General features: G+C 39.5%; 1 protein-coding gene across 1 annotated transcript in view; it reads right to left on the bottom strand.

Annotated features, from left to right (window-relative positions):
- The window catches only part of TBC1D30 (TBC1 domain family, member 30), a 91,958-nt gene extending 83,509 nt beyond the window's left edge, over nucleotides 1-8,449 (bottom strand). Inside the window, exon 1 of the mRNA XM_005872695.1 lies at nucleotides 8,383-8,449. Coding sequence (XP_005872757.1) covers nucleotides 8,383-8,449 — 67 coding nt within the window. The remainder of the gene's footprint in view (nucleotides 1-8,382) is intronic.
- Between the last annotated feature and the right edge of the window lie 5,215 nt (nucleotides 8,450-13,664).

Here is a 13,664-nt window from a genome sequence, read left to right on the forward strand (position 1 = left end):
CGCCGTTGGGCTACCTGGGCACACCTGCAGCAGGTGAGGCCCGACTCCAGCCCGAGGGGGCAGGGCGCTCTGGCGCTGCCACCTTCACCTTCAAGCACGTGACTTAACTCCAACGGGGAGCAACTCCTACATCCTATTCAGCCGCCAGTTGGAAATAATGCCGGCAGCGTTCTCAACGCCAACCAGTAGGCAGAGGCGGCGAGCTCCCTTCTCCACATCCTCGGTGCACAGTGCCCAGCCCTTCTCACCTTCCCGCCAGACTTGGGTGCCTTTCAACGTGTTCTTAGCTAGATTCTGATAACCTTCCTGAAGCGCTGACATATACTTCAGATTTAATAGCGCTGTGAACTTTTTCCTCCAGCGATAAAGTACTGGGTTAAGGGCAACTAATTCCCTGGCACCAGACCTAACAGAATGAGGATTTAATGCCCAGGAGATAACCACACTAATAATAAATTGATGTCGCTGATTTTGACAGTAAACAAACGTTTACATGATATCCTGAGAGATGTATGTTTATGGTAGGCCTCAATAGAATGCTGAGGTACCCTTCCACTGCAGATATTTTCACAAATCTATATATATAAAAGCCTAAGCGACTGGCCGACTGGCTGACTGGCCGACCATCCAGTAGCTATGACGCGCACTGACCACCTGGGGGCAGACTCTCAATGCAGGAGGGGAAACCACAGGCATGGAAACATGGAACACAATGATGAATCTCAGAGGGAAGGGGGCGGACGGGAAGAGATTAACCCAGTGATGGCGAACCTTTTGAGCTCGGCATGTCAGCATTTTGAAAAACCCTAACTTAACTCTGGTGCCGTGTCACATATAGAAAATTTTTGATATTTGCAACCATAGTAAAACAAAGATTTATATTTTTGATATATATTTTATATATTTAAATGCCATTTAACAAAGAAAAATCAACCAAAAAAATGAGTTCGCCTGTCACCTCTGACACACGTGTCATAGGTTCACCATCACTGGATTAACCAATGATCTTATATGCATACTAGAGGCCTGGTGCACGGATGCACCAGTAGAGTCCCTCAACCTGGCCTGTGCCCTCTTGCAATCTGGGCCCCCTTGGGGGATGTTGGAGAGCCAGTTTCAGCCCGATCCCCGCAGGCCAGGCTGAGGAACCCCACCAGTGCACGAATCCGTGCACTAGGCCTCTAGTTTAATAATTGTCAGCTTCTTTGAGTGCTTTATTTGTGCCAGGCACTGTTTTGTTTTGTTTTAAATGGAGTCCCTGGCACTATCTCACTTTAATACTATAAAGCAGGTAAGTACTATTTGTTTGAGTACAACTGACCACATAACATTAGTTTCAAGTGTATAACAATCCTCCTCCTTCTGTAGAATAAAAGCGTAGTATGCAAATTGTCCCCTCCACCAGGAGTTTGTCTGGGAGTTCGACCAGGGGGCAGGGCTGGCTGGGGGAAGGGAAGGAGTACCCGGCCAGCAGCCTCTAAGGACCCTACCAGTGCACAAATTTTGTGCACGGAGTCTCCAGTAATTCAATATTTGTATATATTGTGAAATAATCATCATCAAAATAAACATTATTCATAGCTACAAAGGTAAGTACTATTTTATCCTTTTCAGATGAGGGAACTGAGGCATGGAGCATCTAAATAACTGCCCATTCACAAAGAATAAAGTGAACTTTTCTTAAAGCCAAAGTCTGGCTTTCATTATGGATGAACACATATTTCTTTATGAATGAATATATGTCCATCTCCTAATGCTATTAAATTGTTGCCATATTTCTAAAAGAAGCAACAGTGCACCTAGTGAACAGTGGTGATGCTTGATGTTTGATCAACACACTTTTTACTTTTCAAGGCACTTTCATAAAAGAGCTTTGCCCTACAGGTCCCTTGGCACTACCACCACAATACATGTAAACATAGAGTGAGAACAATAGGACCCTTTTTGAAATTGGAGTTAATAGAAGGAAAGTAGAAATTTTATAACTTTTCTCTTAGGTATCCATAATTTAAAATTATACTAGAACCTGGCTGTCATGGCTCAGTGGTTGAGCATCCACCTATAAACCACCTATGAGGGATCAAGGTCACAGGGCATATGCCTAAGTTGCAGGCTCAATCCCCAGTGCAGGGCATGCAGGAGGCAGCCAATCAATGGTTCTCTCTCATCATTGATGTTTCTACCTCTCTCTATCTCCCTTTCTCTCTGAAATCTTTTAAAATATATTTTTAAAAATTATACTAGAAATATTATTTTATGTTAAATTGTATCAACTACTATGTTATCTATTTAATTTTAAAATGTATGAAATAGAATGGGATTATTTATTTATAACTAGTGGCCTGGTACACGAATTCATGCACATTGAAAGGAAATTAATTAGAAGAAATATTTTAATATCACTATTGCCTTTTCTCTATAATAGAAGTGTCAACCAAATTCACGATCGACAATGACAGAAGGAAACACATGTGTGCAATTGGCGCCAGTGAGAGTTTTTATGTATTGAGCATGAGGGAGTCAACTTAGCCTTCTATAGATATAGAATAAACTTGCTTAATTACACCTGCTTTCTGATTTAGCTAAACTTTTCCCAGCCTAGTGAAACACCCCAACTTCTCTCTCAGGTAATTGTCAGCAACACAGTAGTAAATATCAATACAAAGCAGATTATTATTGTAGATCATGCAGGGAGAACAAAGGGTAAAATATTTAACTGCAGCAGTGTTTGACTATATTCTATGCCAGTGGTTCTCAACCTTCCTAATGCCGCGACCCTTTAAGACAGTTCCTCATGTTGTGGTGACCCTCAACCATAAAATTATTTTCGTTGCTACTTCATAACTGTAATTTTGCTACTGTTATGAATCATAATGTAAATATCTGATATGCAGGATGTATTTTCATTGTTACAAATTGAACATAATTAAAGCATAGTGATTAATCACAAAAACAATATGTAATTATATATGTGTTTTCCGATGGTCTTAGGCGACCCCTGTGAAAGGGTCGTTCGACCCTCAAAGGGTCGCGACCCACAGGTTGACAACCGCTGTTCTATGCAGTGAGAAAACCTGAAGTCATTGTCAAGGCCCACCATTTCTTCTTTTCAGTCGGGTCAAGTTTCTAAGCTTTCTAAATCTTTGTTTTTCTGGCTAATGAAGAGAAAATAGGATTCTACTGAGTCTCCTATCTACCTACTCCATGACTTCTGTGAGGATCAAATGAGATGAGGCACGGGGAAAACACTTCACAGACAATTGATTACAGTGTAAAGTGTTTCCACCTGGCTATAAAGCAAGTAGTGTTCCTGAGCTAAAGAAACTGCAAGGAGGCTAGTCGTTGCTAGAGAGAAGAAGCCAAGCATTGCTATGTGATGTCATTACCTGGAGGGTCGGACACAACATATTAGCCTTTTATATAGAGAGATTTTGTTTTGTTTTTTTGAGGTTTTTTTTCTTTTTTTCTATTGTCTCTGGCACTGAATAGAGTCCTGAGAGCCTTCCTTCATATGCCAAACTTTGTAAGAAGCAGGACTTTTATAAAGGGGAAACACTGAAATGGGATTTCTTTTCTTAGTTGATTTCCCAGCCCTTTCTCTCTATCTCAACCCAGTTAGAGATGTGATAATGCTAGTCTTCAACACTGTTCTCATCCAGGGTTTCTCTCTCAGGACCTATGGGTAAAGAAACTCATCGTGAGCTAAAGGGGATGGTGACAAAGGCCAGGAAAAAAACAGCAGGTCAACATTTTTCAATTAATCAGAACTTCAAAGTTATTTCCCATTCCCCATCATTACCAAATTACCTGAGGAGAGAAAATGGGCAAAATAAGAACTAATAAGGAGGGGACTCTTCCCCCTCCCCACATGGGAGTCAGTTCTGTGGGACTCTTTCTCTCTCCCCACGTAGGAGTCTGTACTTGTTCTTCAACAAATCTCCACCTTTGCTATAAAAAAAAAAACTAATAGGAAGCAAAGTCAAGGTCTTTGCACTTGTTGGAATGAATTCCCTTCAAATAGCCATATGACTCTTCTCTCACTTGAGTTAGATCTCTGCTTAAATGTCTTCTCACTGGATTTTCCTAACCACTCTGTGTGAAATCACAGCTCCCTATCCTCCCTCTCAGTATTCCCTTCTTCCTCCTCTTTGTTCTCTTTTTTTCCCCATTATACTTACCACTTCCCAACATACCATATCACCTACTGATTTATTTTGTTATCTTTTTCTGCCAGTGTCAATCAATTTTGCCAAGAACTGGAAGGCAAACAAAAGATTTATTTGGAGGCCTTAGGAATTGCAAATCTAGAAGTCACAGATTTAAGTAGGAACCCAATGTGTTCTGAGGGGGAAAGAATGAGGTAGAGTTTATAAAGACTGAAAAGGGGAGGCTTTCAAAAGGATTACATAAATTGCTTTGAAGGAGCTGTGACTGGGGCTGGCAAGGCAATTTACACATGCTATCCATGATTGATTGCTTATGACCATTTCTAGGGGGAAATTTTATTATTTAATAGAGAGTTTCGTGATGCAGAACCAGTTCCAGAAACCGTATCAGGATGTAGCCCTTTGGTTTAGCCCAGTTCAAAAGTTCAGTTGCACATGGAAGGAAGTGAGTTAGCTCAGCTTCCCAGAGACCGCCCAGCTCTATTTTACAGTGCTCTCTTGACAACATCAACTCCATTTTGCTGTTTTTCTTTCATGTTTACCTCTTTGGATTGAGATCTTTCCTGAGAAAGCATTGCTGATCAACCATTGGGAAGTATCATTGGTATGTCATTGGAAGAACAACATTGATCCCTCGTCTCCAGGAATGCTCATTCCTGATATGTCATTTTCCAAGTAGAAGAGAGAGTAGTCTCCTGAGTGTCCAGTAAGAGAGTTTATGGCCACCTCTGAGCAATAAGGAGGTTTGTCAGAAGTAGGGCTAAGTCACATTCCTATAATCAAAAGCTCCTTTGATACCCTTTGTAATACTTTAAGCAATAAAAAAAATAAAAAAATTAAAAAAACTCCACATTCCAATATTCAAAATAATTTATTTTTCAAAAAAAAAAAAAAGCTCCTTTGTAGAGGTGGTCTCAGTCGAATTTATTCATTTTAACACCTCTAGGCATTAGGCTACCATTATTGTGGTAGTGGCTGTTAGTTGTTTGATGCACCTGGTCAGACACCTAATTAAGGCAGTGAACAGCATAATCACAAAAACCAATATGATTAAGTCCTGTAATGTAGAATGAAACCCTATTCCTCTAGGCAGCCAGCTAAATAAGTCTGTCCAATCCTAACTTATAGGGTACTGTCCTGTCTGTTCAAGGACCTTAACATTTTGTTTTAGAACCTCAAACTATTGTACCACTTTATCTAATTTGTTAACATAGAAAACATTCTTCCTAAAGGGCATAAGTATCGCCTTGCTGGACACCTATCACATCTAGAGCCCTACAGTTGTGAAGTACACTTCCAGCCGGACTGTCAATTATTACTTGTTGTCCTTCAAGTTGTAGTAGCATTCAATATTTGTGCTACAAAAATAGTAAGATTTCTGATAGTCTTCTAATTCAGATACTCCATACCTGAAAGGAAGCTCTAGTGAAGGCCTACCCAAAGCTTCATTTATTATGGGGTATCAGGTGGAAAGAGGACCGAAAAGACCATGCCCAAAACACCAATTCCATTTGGTCTGTTTTGGTCAAAGTTTATAGATTGTGGATAATGGCAGAGGAAGGGAGAATCTTCCTGGTGACAGTATCAGGTGCTGATATCACAATACCGTATCTGCCTCACCATGGGGTTGACAAGGTGATATATTTGCATCCCACACAAGAAGAAACAGCCAGTACCTTCACGTGAAATTGTGTAATTAGGTCGTTCAACACAGACTTTGAGGGAAGTCCTACTTATGAAGGAGGGACTTCGTAGCCTTCATATGCTGGATAATCACAATAGTTGTCAACACAGAAGACATTCAACTTATCGTGAGAATGATTAAAAGAGCACCTGACGTTTCTATATATTTGGGTTAAGATTAAAAGAGTTTGTTTCAAGTTTGCAGGCTGGAATTCCCTAAGAGATAGATTTTTATCCATTTTACATCAAATACCAGATTTTTTTATCTAGACCCCTAGTAATATATGGGAGCAGGACATTTGCAGGACTGAGTGGCATTATTCCTTGAATTTCCCAACATTAGAGAGGTAACATAAGAAGTAATATTGTAGTCACTTAAGGCCCATTGAGTTGTGAACTCATGGTCGTTTGCATCATACAAGAGTGTAGTCATACATTTTTTAAAGGGACAAACCTGAAAGTATGACTGAACTGTTTATATTTTCAAAACAGATAGGCAAGTTATTGGTAAGAGTCCAGACTGTATTTATGGGTATTTCTTTCTGGGTTGGGGGAGCTTATGAATGGATTTGGACACAGGAAGGTCATTTGTTCCATCAATATTTTTTGAGGTTTGAGAATAAAGAAGGACTTTAAGTCTGGAGTTATGTCCAGTTACGTTTTGTAAGCTTTCAAGGTTCAAGGGCCAAACCACTAATTCTGGTTCATTATGAGTATGGCTAGCTCAGCTGCATATCCAACGGTCAGTTAAATTAGTACTATTGGGTAATCACTGGATATTGGGAGCAAAAGGGTGTTGAAGGGCAAATAGGGTAGTCATTGTAGTAAGCAGACATAAGAATCTGAGTGTGTTCATATTGAAATTAGACTAACAAGCTAGGAAAAGGAAGAATGCTTTCTTAAGAGTTTTGTTCCGGCAAACCCTGGCCAGTGTAGCTCAATAGTTAGAGCGTCGACCCTTGGACTGAAAGGTCTCAGTTTGGATTCCTGGTCAAGGACACGTACCTGGGTTGCAGGTTCCATCTGCAGCACTGTGGGAATGAGTGTGGGTAACAACCAATTAACGTGTCTCTCTTACATTGATGTTTCTTTCCCTACTCCCTCCCTCTCTTTCACTCTCTAAAAATCAATGGAAAAAATATCCTCAGGTGAGGATTACCAAACAAAAAGAGTTTTGTTCAGGAAAAAAAACACAGTTGTGATAGCAATATGATCAGTAAATGAAACAAAGGTGCTCAAAGGGAAGAACAAGTGCAAGGGTTGCTGTGTGGAATCATGTACAACTGACTGGCCTGGTCCGAGGTCTTGGGAGAGTCCTTGCATTAGGTGCCATCTGCTCCCATCCAGAATGAAAATTCTAGTGGTCGTCTTGGGTTGTTCAGAGATTTTCAGCTTAAGATCTTCAGTAGGCTGAGATGACCACTCAGGTGTGGGTATTTTTTAAATGAGAAACATGAATCTGTGAGTCAATACCTCTAAGTTTAGCAGCACATGGGTTAGTTAATAATACCTCATATGGCCCTTTCCATCGGGGCTGAAAGTCATCTTTATAGAGATGGTATTTCCAATAGATACAATTTCCAGGTTGGAGATTGTGGATTGTAGATCTTTGCCTCCCGGGAGCAAGCCATGGAAAGATTGCTTTAGCAGTGTGAGTCATAAGGGCCCTTATACATTCTTTACAATAAACAACAGGTCTTCTTCAGCAGTGCAGATTCATACATTCCTTGATCTAACCTCATAGGTCTCCAAGTAATAATTTCAAGAGGAGACAAACTATGCTTGCCAAAGGGAGCAGATCCTAGGTTGAGCAATACCAAGGGGAGAGCCTTAGACCGAGGCAGATTAAAGGACCCTATGAGTTTTGCCAATAAAGTTTTGATTACTCTTTAGTCTGTTCTACAAGATCAGAGAACTTGGGATGATAAGCACAACAGATATGTGAAGTCGGCCAGATCTTACAGACAGATTGAATAATTTGTCCTGTGAAATGAGTTCCCTGGTCACTGTGGAGCTCTGAGGGGATTCCCTAAGTGGGGAAGATAATTTCTAGGAGTAATTCATTTACTGCTGAGGCTGTGGCTATGCAGCATGAGAATGTTTCCACGCAAAGAGAAAACATATAAATCATTACTAACATGTATTTGTATCCTTGAAAAGGGGGCAACTGAATACAGTGCATTTGCCAGGCCTCAAAGGGTCCTAAAGGCAAGGGAAAATGCCCCCTTAGAGATATGAATGGGCTTTCTAAGGCTGCCCTTGGGGAAGATTTGGTATTTTTGGTCTGCCTAGAAAGCTATCTATGGAAATGGCTTCCAGAAGTATTGTTTTCCTCACAAAATCATTTTCTCAGCATTCCAGTGAGTTAAGTCATGTACATATTATAATCTGTGATGTTGTATGCAATTAGGGAGGAGTGGTCGTTCATTTGGACCTACCCATAAGTTTCTTTGAGAGTCAAATTTACAGCCTTGTTCCAACCATTTCGTTCTATTTTGTCAAACAGCTAAATGCTATGCTTCCATAATGTTACCTTTTACATCTCCAATTGCTTCAGCTGGTAGCTTAGGTGCTTTCATTGGGGGCTGAGTTTGGGTCATTGCTTAGTTTTGTAGTTTTTTTCTAATTGACTGTGCAGATTTAAAAAGAGCCCCAAGTTGGCCAGTTTAACTGTAGATAGTCCTGGATAATTATGGTCCAGCAAAACAGAAATTTGCAAGATAGGGGCTCATAATTTTGGTATATACATATAGCTGGAGTTCTAGCAGGTGGCTCTTCAAAAGCTATTCCCTTAGAAAGTGAACTTCTCGTTTTTCAAGAGTAATTATTCACTGGACAGGTGTTTTAAGTGCCATAGATAAAAAGCCAGCAACAGAGGACACCCAAACGGAAACTGAACCTCAACCAAGCAGGTGGTTCAAGTCTAGGAGGACTTACCACAACTAGATGGACTTTCACACTAGTAAAGTATACTCCTGAAGGCAGGAATTTTTGTCTGTTTTGTTCACTGATGTTTGCCCACCACCTAGAACAGTCCCTATCACATTATAGGTACTCAATAAATATTTTTTGAATTAATTAACTGAATTAATTAAATGAAAACTAGAGATAAGACCAACCAATTACCAACCTTAAGAAAAGTGAGTTCCATTAAATAGAATACTGGAGGTAGCAAAGAGAAGCCCATTTTTGTACACTACATTACTACTGCGTGGTGCCTGGAAGGATCTAAGAGAGAACCATTGGCCCCAGATTTAAAAAGAGCCCCAAGTTGGCCAGTTTAACTGTAGATAGTCCTGGATAATTATGGTCCAGCAAAACAGAAATTTGCAAGATAGGGGCTCGTAATTTTGGTATATACATACAGCTGGAGTTCTAGCAGGTGGCTCTTTCTAAGCTATTCCCTTAGAAAGTGAACTTCTCATTTTTCAAGAGTAATTTTTCACCAGACAGGTGTTTTAAGTGCCATAGATAAAAATCCAGCAACAGAGGACACCCAAACAGAAACTGAACCTCAACCAAGCAGGTGGTTCAAGTCTAGGAGGACTTACCACAACTAGATGGACTTTCACACTAGTAAAGTATACTCCTGAAGGCAGGAATTTTTGTCTGTTTTGTTCACTGATGTTTGCCCACCACCTAGAACAGTCCCTATCACATTATAGGTACTCAATAAATATTTTTTGAATTAATTAACTGAATTAATTAAATGAAAACTAGAGATAAGACCAACCAATTACCAACCTTAAGAAAAGTGAGTTCCATTAAATAGAATACTGGAGGTAGCAAAGAGAAGCCCATTTTTGTACACTACATTACTACTGCGTGGTGCCTGGAAGGATCTAAGAGAGAACCATTGGCCCAGCCAGTGTTGCTCAATGGTTGAGCATCAACCTATGAACCAGGAAGTCATGGTTTGATTCCTGGTCAGGGCACATGCCTGGGATGTGAGCTCAATCCCCAGTAGAGGGCATGCAGGATGCAGCCAGTCAATGATTCTCTCTCATCATTGATGTTTCTATCTCTCTCTTCTTCTCCCTTCTTCTCTGAAATCAATAAAATTATATTTTTAAACAAAGAGAGAGAGAACTATTGGTCTAACAATTATGATTTTGAACTGATCATGACTAAAGAAAATAGCTAAAATTAAATTTACTATGGTTAGTTATGCTACTGACAATAATTAGTGTTTCAATTTGTTTGAAACTTTAGTTTTAATATTTAAATAATTATACTACTTATTTTATACCAAATATAAGGTCCGACATTGCATTATATTTACAAGGAGCTAAGAAGCATCTATCTCAAAGTCAAGTACAATTTAATATAGTCTATCAAGTGCAATCTATATAAATCTAGTGTACAAACTAAATGAGGGTGAACATTTAAATGATTTCCAAGCCTGTATCAGGGTCTTGTCAATAACCTTCTGACACCTATTATTTGAAACTACCTTAACAAGATTCAACATTTTTGATAATTTGATAATTTTTTTTCAGCATGTGCAGACACACACAAAGACTAAATTGCTATAATGAAAGCTTTGATTATTCTTGGAATGGCTGATTTGTAAAATCTGGCAGTTAACCTTTTACTTTAATCCTTCAGGGATTACTCATTCCGGAGTCACATGAGAAATGCAAAAGGTCATTGCTGTGTTTCAGCTTCTCCACATGGAAGCTCACTTTTGCTCTTTAAGTCTGCTGATTACAATTTTTTACATGCTTGGAATACAATGAAACCTATTTTCAGTTTAATAACTATACATGAACAAGACTCCTATTTTTTCCATTCAAAAAGTTGGAACAAGAAGTAAAAACAGGATTTTAGTATTTGTAAAAGCTATCAAGCTTTAGACAGACCTTAGGAAATGCATAGTAATACATAATAGATGGTCAATAAGTAAGAACTATTAATGTTGAATGATATTTAAGTCATAACATTTGAGTGCTTAGAGGAACTTTGGAGACCTAATCTGACTGATGCTTAATTAATATTTAAATATCACACTAGATTTCAAAATAACAAAACAGCCTTTCCTTTGAAATAATAAAATATTGTGATTGCTTGACCCTGGCCTGGTGGCTGAACTGGTTAGAGCATCGTCCTGATACACCAAGGTTGCAGGTTTGAACTCTGGTCAGGGAACATACGAGCAACCAATGAGTGCATAAATAAGTGGAAAAAGAAATCAATGTTTCTTTTTCCCTTCCTCTCTCTCTCTCTCTAAAATCAATAAATGAAAAAAAATTTTAAGTTATGATTACTCAATGTATACCAGCTGGGAACCAAAATTCTGATCTCTCACCTGTACTCAGTGACATTTTTTGAGAGTAAGTGAGATGCCTTTATCCCAGCACTTAGGTAGCCACTGACAAAAGGCTGGCTAACAACTGACTAAACTATTTTGTCTAATTCGTTGTTTAGTGCCACTTCCATGGTGAGTGATTTCTGCTGAGTATAAATATGTCATACAAAGATCTTCACAAAGGGCCCTGCAGATTATGTAGCCAGCCCTGCCTGCTACTGAGCACTTTTCACCTCCAGGCACCACTCAAAGCTGACACTCTGTACAATAGTCCCCCCTTATAAGGGGGTGGGAGACTTATAGGAGAAAAACATTTAAAACATCAGAGCATCCAACTTAGAGAAAGGGTAGATGAATTAAATACTGTGGAATTCTACGTAGCTACTAAAAATTAACATACTAGCATGGTAAAAATCCCCATGTTTTTATAAAAAAGGTCAATTAGTATAATATTAGTGTCCCATTTATAGAGGACCTTGGGTGTTATTTTATATATTAGTATTGCTGGAATTTTAAATATTTACACTCAGCAGGCACTTGCATTTTAAAAAAATATATAATTAAATGTAAATATCAAATAAGTAATTCTAGGAATATATGCAGTATCATGAAGGAGAATTATTAGTATATTTCAAATAGTTAATAAATATTATATTGTAGAATTCTCATAAATATTTATAAGATTATGTTCTTGTTGAATACATTAATCCCCTCCAAACTTTCATGATTTTAACCAAATTAATTAGTAGGTCTACTGCAGAAGACTTACAGTCTTCTCTATTTTCTTATATCAGTGGTCGGCAAACTCATTAGTCAACAGAGCCAAATATCAACAGTACAACGATTGAAATTTCTTTTGAGAGCCAAATTTTTTAAACTTAAGCTATATAGGTAGGTACATTGTTATTAACTTAATTAGGGTGCTCCTAAGGCTTAGGAAGAGCCACACTCAAGGGGCCAAAGAGCCGCATGTGGCTCGTGAGCAGCAGTTTGCCGACCATGGACCTAGACGGCTACTAAGTGACTAACTGGTGGGTATGCTGGACAAAGGGATGCCCACCCGTGTGGGGGAGAGAGGAACTGGTGCAAGATTTCATCAAGCTACTCAGAATGGCGCACAATTTAAAACTTACGAAGTGTCTATTTCTGGAATTCTCCATTTAATATTTCCTGACCATGGTTGACAGTGGGTAACAGAAACGGCAGAAAGTAAAACTGCAGAAAAGGGGGAACTAGTCTATTATGGGCTGGGGCAGAATTCCTAGGTAGGATGGGTTGCATACAAAAGACAAAAGAAGTCTACCAAACACTGCTTCTTCTCTGTAATAAGAGATGCAACATGTACCAGTTTGTTTTTACTCTGGAGGCCATGTCCTGGCACATCCCTGGGCCCCTAAAATCCTTTACCGAAGTGCCAAGTTCCTGAATTTTCGTAAGGTCTATCTCCCACGCTCTGGAGCACATGTGTCATAAGATTCCAGCATGCCTCTTGTTCATCCTGCCCAATCAGCATGATGTCACCAATGTGATGGATGGATAGGATGTTCTGCAGGATGCCCAGGCAGTCTAGATCTGCTTAAGCCAACGGTCGCCAACCTTTTGGACCTCACGGACCACGGGTTGGTGACCGCTGGTTTAAACTATATTATGACACATAGTTATAGTAGGTGTTTTATCACCTTGATTTAATTCCCTCATCTCTGTCATTTACTACTGATTTTTCTCCTGGTTACTGGTCGCATTGTCCTGTGTGGCGGCCTGCGTATTTTTCTATTGGATGCAGGAACTTCTATTGTCAATTTTATGTTGTTGAGTATTTAGATTTTCTCGTCTTCCCTTAAAGAGTGGAGACCTTGTTTTGACAGGCAAGTTATGTTTCTTGCAGGTCAGCTTGATATTTTTGAGACTTGTATTTAACTTTTGTTATCATAGGTGTACAGTACTTTTCATTTGTGATAGTTTAGCTAGTATAACCTTTCTGGGTTCTCAACTGAATGTCTCTTGTGATTAAGGAAGACTTTCCCTTCTGGCTGGTTCTCAAACATCTCCACCTCCTTTAAGAATTATTACATCTCCTTAGTTATTCATGGTCTTACCTTCTGGTGCCTTTATCCAATAAAACACACCTTAGTGTTCAACGAAGTCTCAAAAGGATATCTGTGCAGATTTATGGAGCTTTTCATCTACAAAGCTTCCTCCTCTTTCTAACTTTGCCGCCCACTTCCAGCTGCCTCAGCCACCCTAAACTTAATCTCCGTGCCCTCAACTCAACTTTGTTCTACATGGGATCCTCTTTTTGATGCCGATTTAGAAGGTGCCACCAGTAGAAAATGTAAGGTTCACGGCGCAGGAGGCAAAGTCAGAGAGCCAAGCAAGTCAGAAAGGAGGAAAGGAGAAGCTTTAATCTGCGTCCCTGGGCGAGATCCACGGGTTCCAAAGGCTGGGCCAGTGAAGTCGCTCCAATAGGGAGCGGAGGCACTTTTTTTATACAGCTGCTCTGTGAGGGG

Source organism: Myotis brandtii, unplaced genomic scaffold (genome assembly GCF_000412655.1).
Source record: "Myotis brandtii unplaced genomic scaffold, ASM41265v1 scaffold389, whole genome shotgun sequence".
Lineage (NCBI taxonomy): Eukaryota > Metazoa > Chordata > Mammalia > Chiroptera > Vespertilionidae > Myotis > Myotis brandtii.